At 46.7% G+C, this 18,030-nt stretch overlaps 7 protein-coding genes across 7 annotated transcripts; 2 read left to right on the plus strand and 5 right to left on the minus strand.

Annotated features, from left to right (window-relative positions):
- Positions 1-1,133: 1,133 nt before the first annotated feature.
- Positions 1,134-1,787, minus strand: BDBG_03331 (uncharacterized protein; the record flags this gene model as incomplete). Its single annotated transcript, XM_002626121.1, has 2 exons — positions 1,134-1,526; positions 1,599-1,787. 2 exons carry the CDS (start codon positions 1,785-1,787, stop codon positions 1,134-1,136), a joined length of 582 nt encoding a protein of 193 aa, XP_002626167.1.
- Positions 1,788-2,973: 1,186 nt separating this feature from the next.
- BDBG_03332 (cytochrome P450 alkane hydroxylase) lies at positions 2,974-6,005 on the minus strand. Its single transcript, XM_002626122.2, has 4 exons — positions 5,709-6,005; positions 5,066-5,629; positions 4,317-4,890; positions 2,974-4,187 (listed from the first exon to the last, which is right to left on the minus strand). Exons 2-4 carry the CDS (start codon positions 5,226-5,228, stop codon positions 3,278-3,280), a joined length of 1,647 nt encoding a protein of 548 aa, XP_002626168.1. The 5' UTR covers positions 5,229-5,629; positions 5,709-6,005; the 3' UTR covers positions 2,974-3,277.
- Positions 6,006-6,030: 25 nt separating this feature from the next.
- BDBG_03333 (N-acetyl-beta-glucosaminidase) lies at positions 6,031-9,477 on the minus strand. The gene has a single exon (XM_002626123.2). The coding sequence runs from the start codon at positions 8,878-8,880 to the stop codon at positions 7,069-7,071; it is 1,812 nt and encodes a 603-aa protein (XP_002626169.1). The 5' UTR covers positions 8,881-9,477; the 3' UTR covers positions 6,031-7,068.
- Positions 9,478-9,747: 270 nt separating this feature from the next.
- BDBG_03334 (nuclear polyadenylated RNA-binding protein Nab2) lies at positions 9,748-12,613 on the plus strand. The gene is made up of 2 exons (XM_002626124.2): positions 9,748-10,479; positions 10,551-12,613. The coding sequence occupies exons 1-2, from the start codon at positions 10,049-10,051 to the stop codon at positions 11,782-11,784; spliced, it is 1,665 nt and encodes a 554-aa protein (XP_002626170.1). The 5' UTR covers positions 9,748-10,048; the 3' UTR covers positions 11,785-12,613.
- A 262-nt stretch (positions 12,614-12,875) lies between these two features.
- BDBG_03335 (protoporphyrinogen oxidase) lies at positions 12,876-15,571 on the plus strand. Its single transcript, XM_002626125.2, has 3 exons — positions 12,876-13,571; positions 13,654-14,331; positions 14,396-15,571. The coding sequence occupies exons 1-3, from the start codon at positions 13,200-13,202 to the stop codon at positions 15,140-15,142; spliced, it is 1,797 nt and encodes a 598-aa protein (XP_002626171.1). The 5' UTR covers positions 12,876-13,199; the 3' UTR covers positions 15,143-15,571.
- On the minus strand, positions 12,964-16,825 carry BDBG_03336 (RNA binding protein Pym). The gene has a single exon (XM_031721201.1). It carries the CDS (start codon positions 16,524-16,526, stop codon positions 15,861-15,863), a length of 666 nt encoding a protein of 221 aa, XP_031577670.1. The 5' UTR covers positions 16,527-16,825; the 3' UTR covers positions 12,964-15,860.
- An 801-nt stretch (positions 16,826-17,626) lies between these two features.
- BDBG_16796 (uncharacterized protein) lies at positions 17,627-17,734 on the minus strand (the record flags this gene model as incomplete). The annotated part of the gene is made up of 1 exon (XM_031724678.1): positions 17,627-17,734. The coding sequence occupies one exon, from the start codon at positions 17,732-17,734 to the stop codon at positions 17,627-17,629; it is 108 nt and encodes a 35-aa protein (XP_031577671.1).
- Between the last annotated feature and the right edge of the window lie 296 nt (positions 17,735-18,030).

The raw sequence follows: 18,030 nt of genomic DNA on the forward strand, positions 1-18,030 counted from the left end.
TCATTTTTATCAGAAGTTAGAGAATCTTATATTTCTTAAGATTATCTTTATATATCTTATCTATGAAATCAATGAGAAAAATCATTAATTTCAGTATTCTGTTCTTAATATTATTCAAGTGATAGCAGAGTTCACTCTGATCACACTTTTTAAGTATATATTTTCTAATTTATTCACATTTATACAGATATATACTGATTATTTATTAGATAGTATTAAGATAATAACTTATCATAACTATATTACTCTTACTGTGAGAAATACACAGTTAATAATAAATATTATAAAGACTCTGAAAAGTGAGTATTTTAAAGATGCTATAGCTCTGTAATCTTGATTTTTTTTATTTTTATTTTTTATTTTTTTCTTTTTCTTTTATTTTTTTTTTCTTTCTCTTCTTTTTTTATTATGATTTTTTCTTGTTTTTGTTTTATTTTTTATTTTTTATTTTTTTTTATATTTTATATTTTTTTTATAATTAAAATTATATAAATTATAATCTATGTTTAGAAAAGTAATAATATTTGATAACACTCTCTATTGAATTTTCAATAAATAAGTACTATGTTATAATATTATGTAAGTGAGAAATGATTTCATAGTCTCATTTAATATTATTCTTAATAATGAGATCAGAATGAAAATATGACTAAGAATTCAAATATATTCTTTATCTGAGACTAGATTTTTATTTGAAAAGTGAATCTGAGATCTTTAATATTTGAAATAACATGATTTGAAATCAATGTGATGAACACAAATCATGACCAGAAGTAATGCTTTTAGGCAATATGACAACTGTAAAGTTTGATCCTGGTCTCAGACACGGTCACACGGTCAGTCTATGTGTGTGTGTGTGTATGTGTGTGTGTGTTTGTCTCCTTGTGAGGCTAAAGAGGCGTTTGTTCCTAGTAGTATTTCGTGTTCGGCGGCAGACCCTTTTTTTGATCTTCTTCCTATAAAACTTGTCAGTCTCTATCAAATCAGGAAAATGGAGAGATAATTTGCCATTAGAGACGAACAAGTAGCTGTTCAAAGCTTTCAACAACTTCAGTTTCAAACTTAATCTGGTCATGCCCCTTCTTTTCAATGTATGTGTCATTTGGATAAACAATTGCAATATCAAAATCAATTCATATAACTCTTTCTTGATCACCAGGAACAATGAGGATATTCTTTGAGTAAGGATCATTATACTCAACTAAAGCTGAATGAATTTGCTGAATGTTAATGACAGCTTTCTGCATATGTTCTCTTGTATAAGTAACACAGTTCATTACCAAAGGCTTTGGCAGATACTCAATCAGAATGGCACATGGAAAATCTGTGTCATGCTGAAAGGCATCTAGATAAGGAGCACATTTGGCTGGGTCAATGGCTAGTATAAACCCGTAGAAATCTGGCACAGCACCAGAATCACATATTTTAGACTGTTTAAGCCTGCAATAGGCTCTAATCTCACAGCGAGAGCGGTCCAAATCTCGAATATGGTCGTGGGCGTACCCAGGATCCCCATTTTTGTGGAACTGCGTTGCATCATGATCAGGAAAAAGGACAACAGGTTAAGAAATGCACACACACTGAATGGGGATACATACCACTTTCAAGACCCGTGGCTTGCCACAATAGTTGACATGAAATATGGAGGATGCTTCTGAGACATTAAGGGTTTCCTCAAACTCCATCTTCGCAAAATTGATGTCGAGCTTGAAGTTGTCATCGAATCCTGCCTCGTCACGGTATATGGTGCCCTCCTTCTGGATTGACCCAAAGAAAGTGTCTGACATGGATGAAAGAATTTATATGGATCATATGTAAACTGAGTGGTACCTGATACTGATAGATTGCTCGTATGGGCAAATATGCGAGGCTGGATGTCGCTGATATTGGCTCAACGTCCTAGGTTATATACTTCCGTACAAGTGCGCACGAGTCATTGGCACGTGATAGGGTAACTAACTTAGCAACCCAGAGTGAGATTAACACCGAATTTATGACGATGAGAGATAAGAGGTTATGCAGATATTGTTTCAATGGTTGTATCCAAGTGGTAGATATCCCTCTATCTATGCAAAAATGGTCTACAGCTACTAATGTTCTTGTTCAAGTATTCTGGAATTATCAATTGGGATTACATCTGCTCCGTAACTACACTTTTAGAACTACGATCGGATCTGCCTAGGCGGTAATTTGTCGTAGTCCATCTTGATCCACCTTCATATTGCAATATGAACAGAATGGCCTCTTCGTCTGTTAGTGAGTGTTCTCTGGAACGGCAGATTTCGGGACGCTGCCTTCAAGGCAAAACCTAATGGGGAGCCAGTAAAAAGAGAAAGAAGATAATGATTAAGTTACCCACGACCAGCGACCGCGACCATATTAATATTCTTGGCGAATGTGAAAATCAACATGTCGAAACCCTTTTTATTGGCTCTTTGGCCAGGATGGATAGTTAGGCAGTGCAATTAGGCACCTTTCGGCAGTAAAAATCTGACAGCTCGACGGAATGATATGTTAAACTAGATGTTACGCGAAGCGGAAGAATGGTTGAATAATAGGTCCCTTCTTCGAAGTCTTTTACTTGCCTCCTGCTTCTGAGGATGCTACGGTCCCAAGTGGTTCTTTCTGGGCGTTCCCTAACTTTCCAAAATACCAAACCGTGAAATGGAGGAAAAGCTCTCTGGCTTCAAAAAAAAAAAAAAAAAAAAAAAAAGCGAACCTCAACAACTCTTGAGAAATCAGCTAGCCAGGCTGTGTTTTATAGGCCGTCGGAGGGGGATATTGGATCACGACATATTGCTGGTCTTAGACAGCAACTTCTTCCCACCTCTAGAGCCTAGGGTTCTCGATTGCTGGAGCACGCCAAGTAATCTACATGGTGTTCAATTAAGTAGAGTAAATATTTCAGATGTGGAGCAAAATTGTTTATCACCAGGGATGCTATACGCATACGCATAGTACGGAGTAGTATGTTGAGAGATAGGATTATGTGGAATTAAGCTTTTACATTGAAAAACATCGAAAAAGCCGAATGGCTCCTTTTATATTTTGTTATTTATTTATTTTGCCATGAGAAGATCATATATACACGAAAAAGGTATGATAAACCCAGGTTGTTCGTTCACTCAGTAAATCATCCCCTTTACTTCTGCAAAGAAGTTTCGCACCTGCAATTAACAAGAAAAGGGCATCCCCCCCAAAAAATCCATCCGTAGAACATCAACTAGACATCAAGTACCTATCTACTCCACTCAACCCTCCCCTTACAAATATCTAACTACTCCCCCTTATCCCCCTTCACAAACACCATATTCAATTCCTCACCAGGGCTCAACGTCACATCAAACTTGAACGGCGGATCCTGACCCACAGGCGCCGCCCCAACAGCCTGAATTTCACTGAAATTCTGCAAGATTCTCGCAACCGTATACCCCATCTCCAACATAGCAAACTGCTGTCCCAGACAGATGCGCGGCCCGCCATTGAACGGAATGAAATGCCACGGCTTCGGTTGCCAGCCTGACGTCCACCGCTCTGGGATCCAGAGCAACGGGTCGAAGTAGGGGATGGACCGCTTCTCGTCGCTACCTGTAGTTGCTACCCCCATTCCTAGTGCGGGCGGGGGCGGGGGCGCGTCGTACAGATCGCGCCGCCGCTGCATGTTCATGGTCGAGTAGAGGATGCGCGTGTTGTTGGGGATGCCAATGGGGGAGCGGCCGTCGGGCCCGCCGCCGCGGGGAAGGCTGGTGTCTGTCAGTGCGTGGCGGACGTTGAAGGGCACGACGGGGTACAGGCGCATTGTCTCGTTGAGCACGGCGGTTAGGTATTTCATCTCCTTGAGGTCGGAGTAGCTGGGTTTACGGCTGGTTCCGAGGCGGTCGATGACGTCTGTGCGGAGTCGGCCGACGACTGTTGGATTGCGGGAGAGCTCGAAGAGGCAGAAGGAGAGGGTGGCGGCGGTGGTGTCGCGTCCTGCGAGGAGGATGGCGACGAGTTGGTCGCGGATTACTTTAGGATCCTTGGTGAAGCGGGCGAGGGCGTGGAGGAAGGTGTCCTTTTTGGAGAGCTTCTTGTCGAGTTCTTCGGTGCTGAGAGTGAGGACCTCGTCGATGAAGGGTTGCATGAAGTCGTCCATTTTCTTGAGATTTATGCGGAACTCTTTGCGGGATAATAGGGGGCTGATGGGTCTACAAAAAGGGGGGAAATATTGGGTTAGCTAAACAAGCAATAGAAACACCCCTTTCCTTCTCCCTTTTTTTCTTAAAATATAAAATTTTTAAAATAGATCAGTGAGCGCAGGGCATGTTCCGACTTACCCAGCTCTAAACAAAGTCGACTGGCGATGGAGGACGTATTGGAAAGACTCTGCGAATACAGTTTTCGGGTCATCCAAGCTATCAACACTCTGGCCGAGGAGGTAATCCGTGGCTGCATCGAGAGTAAAGCGGAAGAACAGTGCTGCGACATCGACAACTTTTCCTTTCCCAGGCTTATTATTATTCCCTTCTAGATAAGGAATGAGTTTCTGGATGTGCTTTTCGAAGTTCTCCGTATCGACAATTCTATCCCTTGCAAACATGGGTCGGATCAGATGGCGCGATCTGGACCACAGCTCGCCGTCCGTAGCGAAGATGCTGTCACCCAGGAACTCCCTCCATTCTTCGTGGAAGCGCTGGCCTTTCCCGTAATCAGCAAATTGGCCGGTCAGGACAGCCTTGATGTTCTCTGGGTCGACGGTGTATATAGCACGGAAAGTAGAATTCCCGTTTATCTCTAGAGTAGATGACGGATCACCGTTGGGTAAAGGTAAGGCGGCAAGCTGGTCCCGCCAGAATTTAAGCTCCTCTCTCTTTCCTGCCGCCTTGAAAGATTTACATATGAAATCGAGGCCTGCATAAATTTTTCAACGTTAGCGATTTAGTTTTCACTTCCCCACATATTGATATGCTAGTACAAATAATTCTCCATCGCCCCTCTCCGCATGACAACTCTTTATCATATCTCCAACGTACAGGATGGAAATAACAGCAGCAACTATTTGAAAAAATCGAACATATTAACTCACCTACTGGGAGGTATGTTGGAACAACCGGGGCATGTGATCCCAAGCGCCTAATTTTGCGCTCGATCTGGATTCTGCGAATCCAGTACACAATGAAGGAAAAACCAAATATGCCCACGACAGCCCTCGCCGGCGTTAAGTTTTGGATCAACTCCGCAACAATCATCTTCGCAGTGGATGTGCTCCCAGCACTTCAAACACTTGTATATATATTTACTTCCACGGCTTGGGGAAAGGTGAGACTTTTCAGGCGGATATTGGAATGATATATGTTCCACACGCACCCTTATCGGGTCGTCCACCTATAGGGGGGGGGAACCCTATGCCCCGCCTTCGTATGGCTGGGGGTGATTTCAGACCGAGACAGCAGAGAGAGAGAAGAGGTTTCAATAATTAGAGACGGTGTTTTGCACCACTGCGGAACTATTCCGGCCGATCCAGACGAAATAGAGTCTAGAATGATACCTCCCACCTCTATCAGACGGGCGAATCTCGGCACTGGCGAAGGGGAGAGCTCCTTGGACATGAAGAGAATGGAAGGAGAAGAAAGAAGGAAATGACAACATCCTAATAATCATCCTATATAAGAATATATATCACGGATGGATCAGACAGAGGTCCAACAGCGGGGGAAAAACCACCTCACCGGGCCGGCTTAACTCCACATATCGGCTTCAATAATATCAATTGGATGCATTATTATTCCCGACGAAAGCGAGGTCGGTTCGGTTCTCATTCGTTTTTCTCCACCTCAACTCCTAGTTAGTTAGTAGTTACACGTATCAACTTTCTCCTCCTTTCAAGCAGCTTCCTGTTGCTGGACGTACTCGTACTCGATTTCGCTCAGCAATAGACCAGACGCTATGTACTCTGTATGTTGTCAAAAGTGATTTTTCTTTGAATCATGCATATGCGCGGGCTTTTCGCGGGTTATTCATGCTTACTACTTACTACATATATGCACGCTTGCTTGCTTTGCTTTGCTTTGCTTGCTGAATGGTCCATTTATTAGAGTGCTTACCGTTCGCCTACTACCTAGGGTCATCTTATCGCTGGCACATACATACGGAGTACACATCTACATGTCATTGAATGAAGGCCAAATCAGGCGCATCCGATTCCTAAAATCTTAAGAAAGACGTTGCCATGAGTCTACGCGGCGTACATAATTTACATGGTCAAAGAAAAGAAGAAACAACTTTGATATCATCATTTCATGTTCCCCAGATGCAGTCTCGTACCAAAGTCCTCACACAAACCCGACCCCTACCTAGCAGCCGGCGGTACCTCCTGGCGCACACACAACTAAATGTCCCATCCCTGAGTAAGTTTGAAGGCACGGCCTGCAAAAAAGTACGCCGGGGGTGCTTTGGCTCGTTTAGCCCTTCCCCGCAAACCCACGATGGTGAGTCGTGACGCCGTACGATGTGCCCAATAATTGGCTGGAGCAGGACTAACCAAGACGCGCTAAAATGCTCCTATATTGAGGCCTCGGTGTCAGATGAAGATTCTGGGGCTCTGGGACGGGGACCGGGGGAATGTTGATGTCCGGGGTAAAAATAATTTTGGTGATGGTTTAACCTTAGAATAATATCCATGATGGACGTGGAAGTGCGTCTGCTGGAAGTTCTGCCCCTGTCTATTTAAATGTTTTTTTCCCCAATGGCTGAAGGGGTGTGAAAGGTTGTGTTTATTATTTTGTGAAATAAATTAAAAGTTGCCTGACGGCACATATTTTTATGATTGATTGGTGGTGGATATTTTCATCCTTGTTTCATTCATTCATTTCCCTCATAGACATTTCTTTTAGCACGTGAAAGATTTCCTCGAGGACTCGCGGGGTTACAATTATTCAATTTAATTCTTCATAGCCGAAAACCAGTAACTGGTCATTACCCACACGCCCCCACCACCACCGTTTCCTCCCCCCAATATGGACGTCTTCAAAAACCCTAAAACGTCACAAGTGAAACCCGAGGAGGAGAAATCCCAAATTCCGCTCCACTTTACAACTCGCAGCTCCCCTCCCTCATGAGACAATACGTCATCTGTGCCAAGCTGGCTCCAACACCCAAATCGATCACAGCGCGCTCGCGCCATTCGCTCAGGCGATACGACGCATCCTGAATCTGATTCGTGGTCCGCGGCCCGCTCCAGAGTACCTCTGCGGCTGCGGCTGCCCGGGGCCAGACCATCATGTCAAGGACGATCGGGTCAACGTGCTCCGACCACATGTGCGTCTCCCCGCCTTCAATCAGATGGTGCAGATCCTCTGAAATTCCCTCCAGGGGGTTATACATGTACATGTGCTTCCAGTTCTTTTTCGGGCTGCACCAGTCGAGGAAAGGTTCTTTGATTGCGGTCGAGCCTGGTTTGGGGTTTACGTAGATTCCCTGTCCACAGTCGAGGTACCAGGCGTCGCCGGAGCCGAAGATTGTGCGGTATCCGCGGTCCAAGAGATGTTTGACGGCGGATGAGTTGCGCCATGCTTGTACGATTATTTCGGTTTTCTCGGTTGGGGAGGGGGAGAGTGTTAGGTCCCAGTCTGCCACGAGTTCCTCCCAGACAATTGGCGTGAGCCCTGCTTCGCGGATGGCGGTGTGAAGACGTGTTACGACAGCTTGAAGTAAGGGGCGGAGGACGGCCTCATCGCTCGACCCGATTGCCTCTTCGAGAAGATACGTATTGAGATTGAATTCATCACCTCCCGTGTGGAAATAGCGGGTAAATGGCGAGACGCGAGGAAGCAAATCTGCCATCAGCTTGTCGAGGAACTCATCTACGTCTGACGAATTTAACTTGATTTGCCCGCTCGGGGGTTGGAGCGCGTACTTGTCCCATTCATCGGCTAGGAAGGCGGACACCAGTTCGGGAAACGCGTATCCAATCGAGCCCGTGTGGCCGGGCATGTCGATTTCTAGGAATACTGAAACACCCCGTTCGAGGCCATGAATTTGGATATCCGACAGCTGGGAAGACGTCAATATTAGACTGGGATGGTAGGCCCCCTTGGCCGCTAATTCAGGCATAGAGGGGATATCCAACGGCCATGATTGGGAATCCGTTGCGTGGATGTGAAGACGGTTCATCTTTGCAGAAGCCATGGTATCAATTGTTCGTTTAATATCCGCTGGCGTGTACGCGTTTCTAGATATATCAAGGTTCAAGCCACGGTGACCCCATTTAGGGGCGTCCGATATGGAAATAGGTGCGTACGGGGTATATACCCCCGGCCCGGAAGAATGTGCATAGAATAGCTGGCTAAAGGTTTGGAGTGCACGGATAGTTCCGATGGCGGATTTTGTCGAAATAGTTGCTTCGCCAGTGGCGGATATTTCAATCTTGTAGCTTTCGTCTTCATGGATGTAGTCTCGCGTTTCCGCCCCTGGCTTGCTTTCAGAGCCTTGGTTGATGACTACTTGGCGGATAACTGCATGTTGTCCATCCAAGGCGGGTTCAAAGGTGCTATTCCGTGGATGGAATTTCCAAGGTACGAATTTGGTGCGGTATATTTCTTTCCCAGCGCGTTTAATAGCCTTCCGGACTACTTTAGCAACACTTGGAACAGGTATGCCTGTAGCCTTAGGTTTTCTCAACCAGGGCGTCTGGAAGAAGTCTAGGACTTCCGCCAAGTCCACATATGTAGAGAAATAATCCACATCTCCAGGGGCGTTGCCTGCACAATTAGGCTGGTAGGAGAATTCCGCAGAAGAGGCGAGCCACAAGGTTGTGTTGCCATGCTTGAACTCCTGCGGCTGAGGCCAGAGCGCCAGAGAAAAGGGAACGAAAGTGAGTAAGGTCACAAAAGAGAGCAGCATTGTGAGATAAACGGCGATGCTGGAGTGGAGAATGTCTGGCGGCAGTACGAAGGGAGAAGAAGAAATGAATGAGGATCACAGCTGGTAGTTCTTGAAAAGAACGACGCGGAAGAGTCAACAAAGATACGTTTATTTCTCTTCAAACGGGCGATCAGCTTAATTCTTGTCAGAAGTAGCTGCAGTCTCACTTATGGAAGTGTCCTGAAGAGGAGAATCCTCAGTGAATATCACACTTCGTTCGCCAATTCTCGTCGTACTGGCAACACTTACGAGGAAAAGGAAGGGTGAAGCACATGCTGTATAGCAAGCGGGAAATTCAACCTGGACAATAGGATACTTTGCTGATGCATCTCCCCAATTAATGTAGGTTCCTTAAGTAGCTACATATGCATGCCACTTGGGTGGAACCGGTGGGAGGGAACTTATGGAGCCATCACAATGAAACACTGCATTTACATCTTAGAGTTCCTTTACAAATGAATGAAATAATGAAGACACATAATCTGAACCAAAGCTAGTGATTGAAGATACAAAGATGTACCTGGCATTGGAACTGTTTTGAAACTTGAGTCAACAACAGTTGAGAGTTGGTTCACAAACCTTCCAACAAGGAAATTGGAACTTCTGATTACCTGTCTAAAACCACTCCCACTAATACCTTTGCTGGGTTAAGTTAGGGGTTAGAATAACCTTGAAAGGGCCTGGGAGGAACCCTGGAGCTTGAATTGACAAAGACGGAATCCGAACTAGCGTGATTAATTTTAAATGGGATCAATCGTGGTCGTGCCTGACTCAACTCTGACTCAGCATCCTGGGTGACGTTTGTGGCTTCTTTGTGCTGCCGTAACATGTCCCAATCGGGCAAGTCTCGACTTCACTGCGAACTTTCACCGTAAGCTTTTATTCAACGACGCCATGTTGAGCAGTAATAAGTTCACCATCCTCAATATTCGTCGTTTGCTGCGGACCCTCCTACTCCGGACGCTCTCGATGCTGCAAACCTCTCTGCGCCTATTACATACCAAATAGAGATATTGCCCCCCGTCATTTACTTTACCCCCGTGCTTCTCCACCATTCTTCTATTTCACAAGGCCTCTATCCCGTCCACCCTTGCCACATCTCTTAGCTACCGGGTACTATCTCCACACGAACGCGCGCTCCGCGACCATGTCGGTTTCCATCAAGCTCGGAACTCCCCTTGCAGAGGCCCTAAACGAGGCCGTGCAACCGAAGCTAGTGGAGGTGGGTTGGAGCACCGGCGGGGGCGACGACTCCGCGCTCGCAGAATACGTCATCCTCATGCTTGTAAACGGGAAAACTCAGGATCAAATTGCTGCAGAGCTTGCAAACGACCTCCTAAGCCTAGGCCCGGAAGATACGGAAGCGGTTGATTTTGCGAAATGGCTATTTGAACAGGTCCATGAACTAAACAACAAGATAAATGGCGCCCCGGAGAAGACAGCGCAACAGGCCCAGTCGCAAGCTATTCCTTCCATTTCAGAGCAGCAGGACAGCTCATCCTTACCAACCGGAATGGGAGATATGGGAGATTCTGAAATGGGCGGAGATGTCACCAACGCGGTGCAGGATGGTAATATGTACGATGCCGCTTCCTACCTCTCCTTTTGTTAATTTTCATCTGTAGCTAATTAATTTTGAACTTGGACAGTCCCACTGGTCCCAAAGCTGCCCGAAACCTCCGACACCAGCAGCAAGGCGGACGAGGCCGGATGATGGGGCAAATAAATAAAGCTATGGACCGACCGAATGAGTCAGTTCTGCACAGGGTACGCAATCACCAAGGTTCAGAAAGAATCAACAGTCACGCGAGAGATCTCCCGAAAGGCCCAAGAGGGTTTCAGTGGAGAAACGGACGTATGCTTCCGGGAAGGACTAGCGCCCCGATGGGAATGGGAATGGGAATGGGAATGGGCATGGGCATGGGAATGGGAATGGGCGGTGCTCAGATGCCAAACACGGCACACACGGCACCAGGAATGGTGTCGTTGAGTCCTCAACAACAGATGCAGATGATGGCTATGCTAGAAGAACAAGCTCGAATGATGGCTCAGATTATGCCCGGCATGGTTCCACCGGCGATTAACCCCGCATTTCAGAGCGGCCCGCCTCCGGGCCAACAAGGACGCTCCCTGTTTGAACGAGCGGAGATCAACCCGAACCCGAACCAGCCCTTCGGTCGACCGGAGCACGCGAACGGCCATTCTTCAAAATTCCACCGACCAGCTGCAAACGTCGACGTTGAAATGGACACATCACAAGGTGCTCCAGGTTCTTCCATGGACGTTGATGCTGCACACGAAACCCAAGCCACAGAACCAGGCCCCAACACTGTTTGCCGATTTAACCTGAAATGCACACGGAAAGACTGCCCTTACGCGCATCAATCCCCCGCCGCCCCTGAAGGCATGGTCGTCGACGTGAATGACGAATGTCCGTTCGGAGCAGCATGCAAAAATCGGAAATGCGCCGCCCGACACCCTTCCCCCGCCCAAAAGATCGAACACCAATCCGAAGAACTCTGCCGATTCTTCCCACACTGCACGAACCCAAACTGCACATTCAAGCATCCGAGCATGCCCATGTGCCGAAATGGCGCGGACTGCACGACACCAAACTGCAAATACACACATCTGCAAATCTCCTGCAAATTCAACCCGTGTCTTAACCGGATATGCCCGTATAAGCATGCGGAGGGCCAGCGGGGTGTGTTTGCGGATAAAGTATGGAGAGCAGGTGATGATGCGAAGAAGGAGCACGTTAGTGAACGAAGATTCGTGACCGATGAGGATGGGGAGGAGGAGCTTATTAAGCCTGGGACTGCTGCGGCCGCCGATACATCCATCGATGCAGACGAAGCGAAGGGCCACGAGATTTTGACTTGATACACCTCCTTTATAATTTTCCGGTTCAATTTCGTTTTCATTTTATATATATCGCGGGTTTTTTAATTTCCTAACCGCCACCCCACACCCGTGCGGCCGCTGTTTATCACCTGTTTATAAAGACCACCATATTTTGAGAATCTCGTTTTCCTTTTTGATTTCCTTTCTTCCCGGGGTTTCCTTCCTTCCTTCCTCCCTAACCATGTATTCAACCTTGCCTCGCTTCCAAGTTTTAACTGGGGTTGTACCCCCTGGCATGATCGGCGTTTGGATAAGGGGTGCTGCAGTCGAGGGTTTTTTTTTTTTTTTTCCCAAAAAGGGGGATTTCAAATGGTAATATGGGGAATATGGGCGTTCAAACATATTGGAGAATGATGAGAAGTTTTTAGATCATGTATGATTATTTTATTTTATTTTTATTGATTTTCTTCATTCAGAAACGGGGTTTTCTCTTTCATGAGGAATGAAGTTTCCTTTTCCTTTTCCTTTCCCCATTATTTTTATATATAACTACGGAGTATAGAAGGGATGTTTCATTATCCTCTTACCTAACCCCTATTTTATGCCATCTCGTCCGATGAAGAGAAAAGAAACAGATGGCCAATAAATTTAGTATCAGATGAACCGTATTTGTTCAACTACTACTCCGTACGCGGAACATCGTCTTGAAGCTTATTAACTCTTATTTTGTATGTCAGATTTGATTTTGTACGAGGCGTTGATAACCTTGCAGGCTATGTAGTAGCAAAATATATCCTGGAGAGTGAATAACAATGGACGTTCAAACGGATTTCTTTTCTTTTTTCTTCCCCACAGTACATCACTGTGCACATTATTATTATATTCTCTGATTTTTTACAGCAACCCAGAAAGTTCTGTGCTTTGAGTTTGTTTCGCTATTCGACCCCTTTTGAGGCCCTTACAAGTTCCTACGTTACCAACTTGGCTCAGTAATTTTTTGCTCTCCTCCTACCCCCACGGCCCGCCCATAGGACATCGAGACGGTTTCTTATCTAATTGAGTTCTATGTATGTATGTAACATCTTTTACATAGTGCTCCATAAAATCCTGTCACCATTTCCCCTGCAATCCGAGCCTGTCTGGCTTCATCCACATTACCCTCTTTTATTTGGCCGGGGTTGGCGATGGTTTTCGAGATGATTTGGTAAACATTTAGTATCTGGAATTACGATTTTCGGATTGTTTGAAAGGAAGTATAAAAAAAATACCATGAACAGTAGAGTTTTTGGAACTCCGATAGAAATAATGTGCAAAACATGGGGAGAGATTGAGGCCCAGAAACCTAAATTTTAGCTCATTTCCAAGACCAGCAATCGCCGCAAACAAAACTGCCCGAGCCAGCAACCCTCAAGGACTGAGGCCACAGTACATAATTACCATAATTTCTCATTGCCATGCGTCCACGATGTTTACATTGCCGCACCATAGACGAGCTATGGGCGCATGCTCGCCCCGGAATACGGCCATTGCCTCGGCCTAGACGATTAATCACATCCCGCACAGCTCCAGTTCGACGCTTCACCTCCGATCCGAGCATACATCAGAAAAACGTTGCTGTAATAGGGGCCGGTGTTACTGGCCTGTCAACTGCATTCCGTCTCTCTCAAGATCAAGATGCACGGGTTACACTTTATGAGAAGGCTCCGAAGCTTGGTGGTTGGTTGCAATCGGAAATAATCGATGTTGATGGTGGGGAAGTGCTCTTTGAATACGGACCTAGAACACTCCGCGCGGGATTGGAAGGCAGCATGTCGACGTTGGAGCTGGTAAGATAGCGCACAAATCCCCATTCTGAGTTTACCAAAGATATTCTCGAAACTAATGTGTATGTCATTGTGAGCGTTTTAGTTATTCGATCTAGGCCTCAAAGACGATATTATCTCAACCAAGACAGATTCCCCCGCTGCCCGCAACCGATACATTTACTACCCAGACCACCTCGTGCGTTTACCGGGTCCGTATCCCGGCGCTGGCGTACTGGGAAACGTTATTATGAATGTTATGCAACTAATTTCAGAGCCCGTGCTCAGGAGACTTGCGATGGAAGTGATTTTGGAGCCTAGACGGCCCGTCCGCGACCCAGCAATATCTGACGAGTCCATCGGCGATTTTATCAAGCGCCGTTTTGGGCCGAACGCGGCAGATGTTGTTGGGTCTGCGTTTTTCCATGGCATCTATGCTGGCGATCTATACAGACTCAGCGCGCGGTCGATTTTGCGCGTCGCCTGGGATGAGTTCGAGCTCTCTGAACGAGGGTTTGCGACGGAGTTGATGGATCAGGCTAACCAACTAAAACTTTCTATGCCATATGATATTGCCATGGCTCGTCGGTTGGTTGAGAAGGAGAAATATAATGAGATTCGTCGGTTTGCAAAGGGTAATAATGTTTTTACCTTGCGGCGGGGTATGGGGCAGCTCTCCACAGCATTAGAGTCGTCGTTAAGGGGTGCATCGAATGTGGAAATTAAGACGGGTGCCGAGATTAAGTCTATCTCTAGGAGGGGGGAGGATTCAGCATCTATGACTGTACGTCAGATACCACACCCGATTCCTCTCCATTTCTTGCTAACCGCATGTCACTATTCTATAGGTTGGCCTTGATGATGGTACCGCTTCCGACTACGACTATGTAATATCCACGACAACTTCCGCGGCCCTCTCCCAGCAACTCCTTGCCTCAGGAACGAACCAACCTCCAACATCCGTAACCGACCTTCTCGATGAAAATGACTACGCTGTTACCGTCATGGTCGTCAACCTCTACTACAAAAACCCAAATCTAATCCCCACCCGCGGCTTTGGCTACTTAATCCCACGCTCTGTCCCCTTTGATCTAAACCCCGAACGCGCACTCGGCGTTATCTTCGCCTCAGATAGTAGCGCCGGGCAGGACACTGCCGACCCTCCCGGTACAAAGCTCACCGTCATGCTTGGCGGTCATTGGTGGGATGACTGGCTCCTCTCAGACCTGCCGAATGAAGAGAGCGCCATCGCCATGGCCAAATCGGTGCTGGCGAGGCATCTGGGCATCGCTGACGAACCTGTTGTTGCCAAAGCGCGGTTGCAGAGGGATGCGATTCCCCAGCCGACGATTGGACAAGTGATGCGGATGGAACAGCTGCATGACGCTTTGGAGCGCCGGTTTGAGGGGAGATTGAAGGTTGCTGGGGCGTGGTATACGGGTGTTGGGGTTAATGACGCAATACGGGCTGGGAGAATTGTGGCCGCGGCGACGCTAGAGGGGCGGGACGGGACTACGGGATTGGAGAGATATACATCAGAGAATTTTAAAGGGAGGTTTCCTGCTTTGAAAGTGCAGGAGGAGGAGGAGGAGTGAGTGTATGATTATTTGAGAGGGGTTTCTTCTTGTGTGATGTATATTAAAGGTGGAAATACATATGGTTTTGGTCTTCTTCTCCATTGCGGCTTCGAGCTGAACTTATTGTCAGATAGAAATAGAGATTAAAATTCATATACCCCTTTTTAGGCGCGAAAAGTCCGATTCATTGACTATATGCCACCGAGATATCAGGGTACGCTCTTGTTCGTACCTGTATTGTTTGCCATCTCCTATCCGTCGATATTTCCCCTGGGTTTGTTTCTTGGTGTTGCAACTATTCATTCAATTGCATGTGCATAGCCCTTTCAAGCCCAGGACTTCACTCATATTATTCACCATCAAAATGTATCCCTCCCCAATCTCCACATCTGAGTTGAACTTGTCTCTCCAACATGCAATCAGAGGCCCTTCACAAATCGGCATGGCTAATGGTAAGAATGGTAAGAATGGTGTCATGCCGGTAATGGTATCGATGGCCTGTCGACAGGGTGCGTAGCTGAGTCCACACAACGATGGCATGAGGGTTCTGTCACACCGTTCGGGTGCTCAACTTCGTATGATAGTATCATAGGATCTTTATCGTTAACTCCCCCTCTTTCCTCCTTCGAAGGCGTCCCGAAAAACATCCGTCGCATACCACCTTCAAAAACGAAAATTTTAGAAAGAAATCACACAAGAGTACTGTAGCCTTCGCAGACAGGATATTCCCGGCCATTCAGGGATTTAGATCCCCACTCGTCTTCTTCTTTTCCCCCTCTGTATCAAACCCCAACGCATCCAATTGCCTCACCAATTCCTGAATCTTAATAACTTTCTCAAACTGCTCCGGAAGCAGATTCTCGCCATTATCCTTCTTCTCCCTTAGCTCCCTTGCCTGCCTCAGTTTTTTGCGTAGGTTGCGCGCTTTCTTCTCCTTCTCAGCCTCAGCGTTCAGAACGGTGTCGGTGCCAGAGCTAGGTTTTTCTTCTTCCCTCCTTTCTCTCCAATTATCGTTCCCCGTTGCCTTGTCTGTGGTCGCTCCTTCTGTCTTTCCAGAGGTTGTAGTCATATCATTCTCGCCCTCCGCAGCCTTCGCCCTTCGCTTTGCCTCCCGCTTCTTCGCATTCTTATTACTTGCAGCGGTAGCTGTAGTTGAATTGGTAGATTCCTCTTTTAAACCCTCTGCACCAGGAACACCGCCCTTGCCCCGATTCTTCCACACCTCAGCTGTACGGTTTTTGTACACCTGGATATCCTCGGGTGGTCGGTAGCCGGGGCGAATTTTGATTTCACGGCGCTGGGAGCCGTCAGGGCGTACGGAAGCGGGAATGTGGCGCTCGCCAGTTAAGGCATTGACTGTTATTCCTGAAGAGGAAACGGGTTCTGTTTCCGGCTTTGGCATGGTGTGCAAGACGAAGATGTATATATATATACGTGGTATCAGGTGGTGTTGTGGGCGTGGGCGTGGGCGTGGGCGTGGGCGTGGGCGTGGGCGTGGGCGTGGGCGTGGGCGTGGCCCTCCTCGCGAAGGGGTCGGAATGAGAGTTCAGACAGAGATACTTATATTAAATGGATATACGCGTCCAGCAATTATGAATCCAATGGAGTCAGAGTCAACAGCAGCTTCACCCTGCCAGCGCATGTGTTGTTAAGTGGAGTGAAAGCACTGGTGGTATGTATATTCGACTCATTGGATGTTGCTTTTTCCGGGTTGGCAGAATCCAAGGCGGAACCTCGGCTGGGCCAATCACCGCCTGTTTATTTAATTCCCGACGCCGTTCCTCTTCTTTCCTACATTCTTCAACCTGCGAATAGATCGAGTCTACACATCCAACTTGTCGCATAACTATCCTCTGACGCAATTGTGGCCCGCATAGCAATTTCCTCGTCGAAACCTCATACCTCTCTCACCATGGCTGGAGTATGTGATACCCCAATTCCTTAGCCAAAGCTCTATTCCCACGTTTGTCCACTAGATGGATTGTGCTAACACAAACACCCTACATTTCCACAGATCTCCGGAATGATATACAAGCAAGCCCTCCCTGCATCCTAACTCTCTACACTTGCAGACTATACCGTCTTCTAGCTGGATGAAGCGCTAATCTTCAACCCTTATTTAGCTCCCTCTTCCGACGGAATACCACGTTCCTGACGTCGATGTTTGTCGGAGCCTTCGTGTTTGAAATGTACGTTGATGGCTATGTTTATATGAAGAAAACTTGAGCTTTTGCGCATATTGGGTGGGATTGAAGCTGACAATTTCTGTCCTTGGTTATTAAAATAATAGAGCATTCGACACCATCAGTGACCGGATATTTGATTCCATAAATAAGGGTGTATGTACACAACTACTCGGCTTCCCCAGTTTGACCGATTCTAGGACTTTGATTGGCTGATTTTGGCACCTGTGTACAGAGACAATGGAAGGATATCCGACACCAGTACATTCAGGCGGCTGAGGAAGAGGAATAGACGAGGGAAAACTGGAAGATATTGATTTTAGAGGTGTGCTCTGTTCTCCTCTGGAAAGAAGCTTGACTTGGAAGTGAGAAGGAATTGTACTGTACATGTACAAATTAGACCCTGTGGCATTATACAAAAATTCATATATGTTTTTGACAAGATACGGGTCCGCCATGTGTGGCCATCTGAGCTGCCCTTCAATCGTACTTGAATAAAATTGTAGTAGCTGAGAATTAGAGCCTGCGAGCTCTATATTGATCGCTCTTCCCTTGTATGGAGGAACTATGCGAGTGGCGTTATCGGGACCCTCCGTGGCTAACAGCTAAACAAAACTCAGAACATGAACGTACCTCTGGGCGAGATCCGTAGCCAACTCAGCGAATTATTTTTGAATTTAGTGCATTTGGCGCATATTTAGAGCAAGTAAATAATGTAGGTGG

The sequence above is a fragment of the Blastomyces gilchristii genome (genome assembly GCF_000003855.2).
Source record: "Blastomyces gilchristii SLH14081 genomic scaffold supercont1.5, whole genome shotgun sequence".
NCBI classification, from domain to species: Eukaryota; Fungi; Ascomycota; class Eurotiomycetes; order Onygenales; family Ajellomycetaceae; genus Blastomyces; species Blastomyces gilchristii.

Coding starts and splice junctions, on each gene's coding strand:
- BDBG_03336 (XM_031721201.1), bottom strand. CDS start 16,526: ATGCCAAAGCCGGAAACAGAACCCGTTTCCTCTTCAGGAATAACAGTC.
- BDBG_03334 (XM_002626124.2), top strand. CDS start 10,049: ATGTCGGTTTCCATCAAGCTCGGAACTCCCCTTGCAGAGGCCCTAAAC. Junction 10,480..10,550: donor GCGGTGCAGGATGGTAATAT/GTACGATGCCGC, acceptor GAACTTGGACAG/TCCCACTGGTCCCAAAGCTG.
- BDBG_03335 (XM_002626125.2), top strand. CDS start 13,200: ATGCGTCCACGATGTTTACATTGCCGCACCATAGACGAGCTATGGGCG. Junction 13,572..13,653: donor GCATGTCGACGTTGGAGCTG/GTAAGATAGCGC, acceptor TGAGCGTTTTAG/TTATTCGATCTAGGCCTCAA. Junction 14,332..14,395: donor AGGATTCAGCATCTATGACT/GTACGTCAGATA, acceptor ACTATTCTATAG/GTTGGCCTTGATGATGGTAC.
- BDBG_03332 (XM_002626122.2), bottom strand. CDS start 5,228: ATGATTGTTGCGGAGTTGATCCAAAACTTAACGCCGGCGAGGGCTGTC. Junction 4,891..5,065: donor TCCAACATACCTCCCAGTAG/GTGAGTTAATAT, acceptor AAATTTATGCAG/GCCTCGATTTCATATGTAAA. Junction 4,188..4,316: donor TCGACTTTGTTTAGAGCTGG/GTAAGTCGGAAC, acceptor CCCTTTTTGTAG/ACCCATCAGCCCCCTATTAT.
- BDBG_03333 (XM_002626123.2), bottom strand. CDS start 8,880: ATGCTGCTCTCTTTTGTGACCTTACTCACTTTCGTTCCCTTTTCTCTG.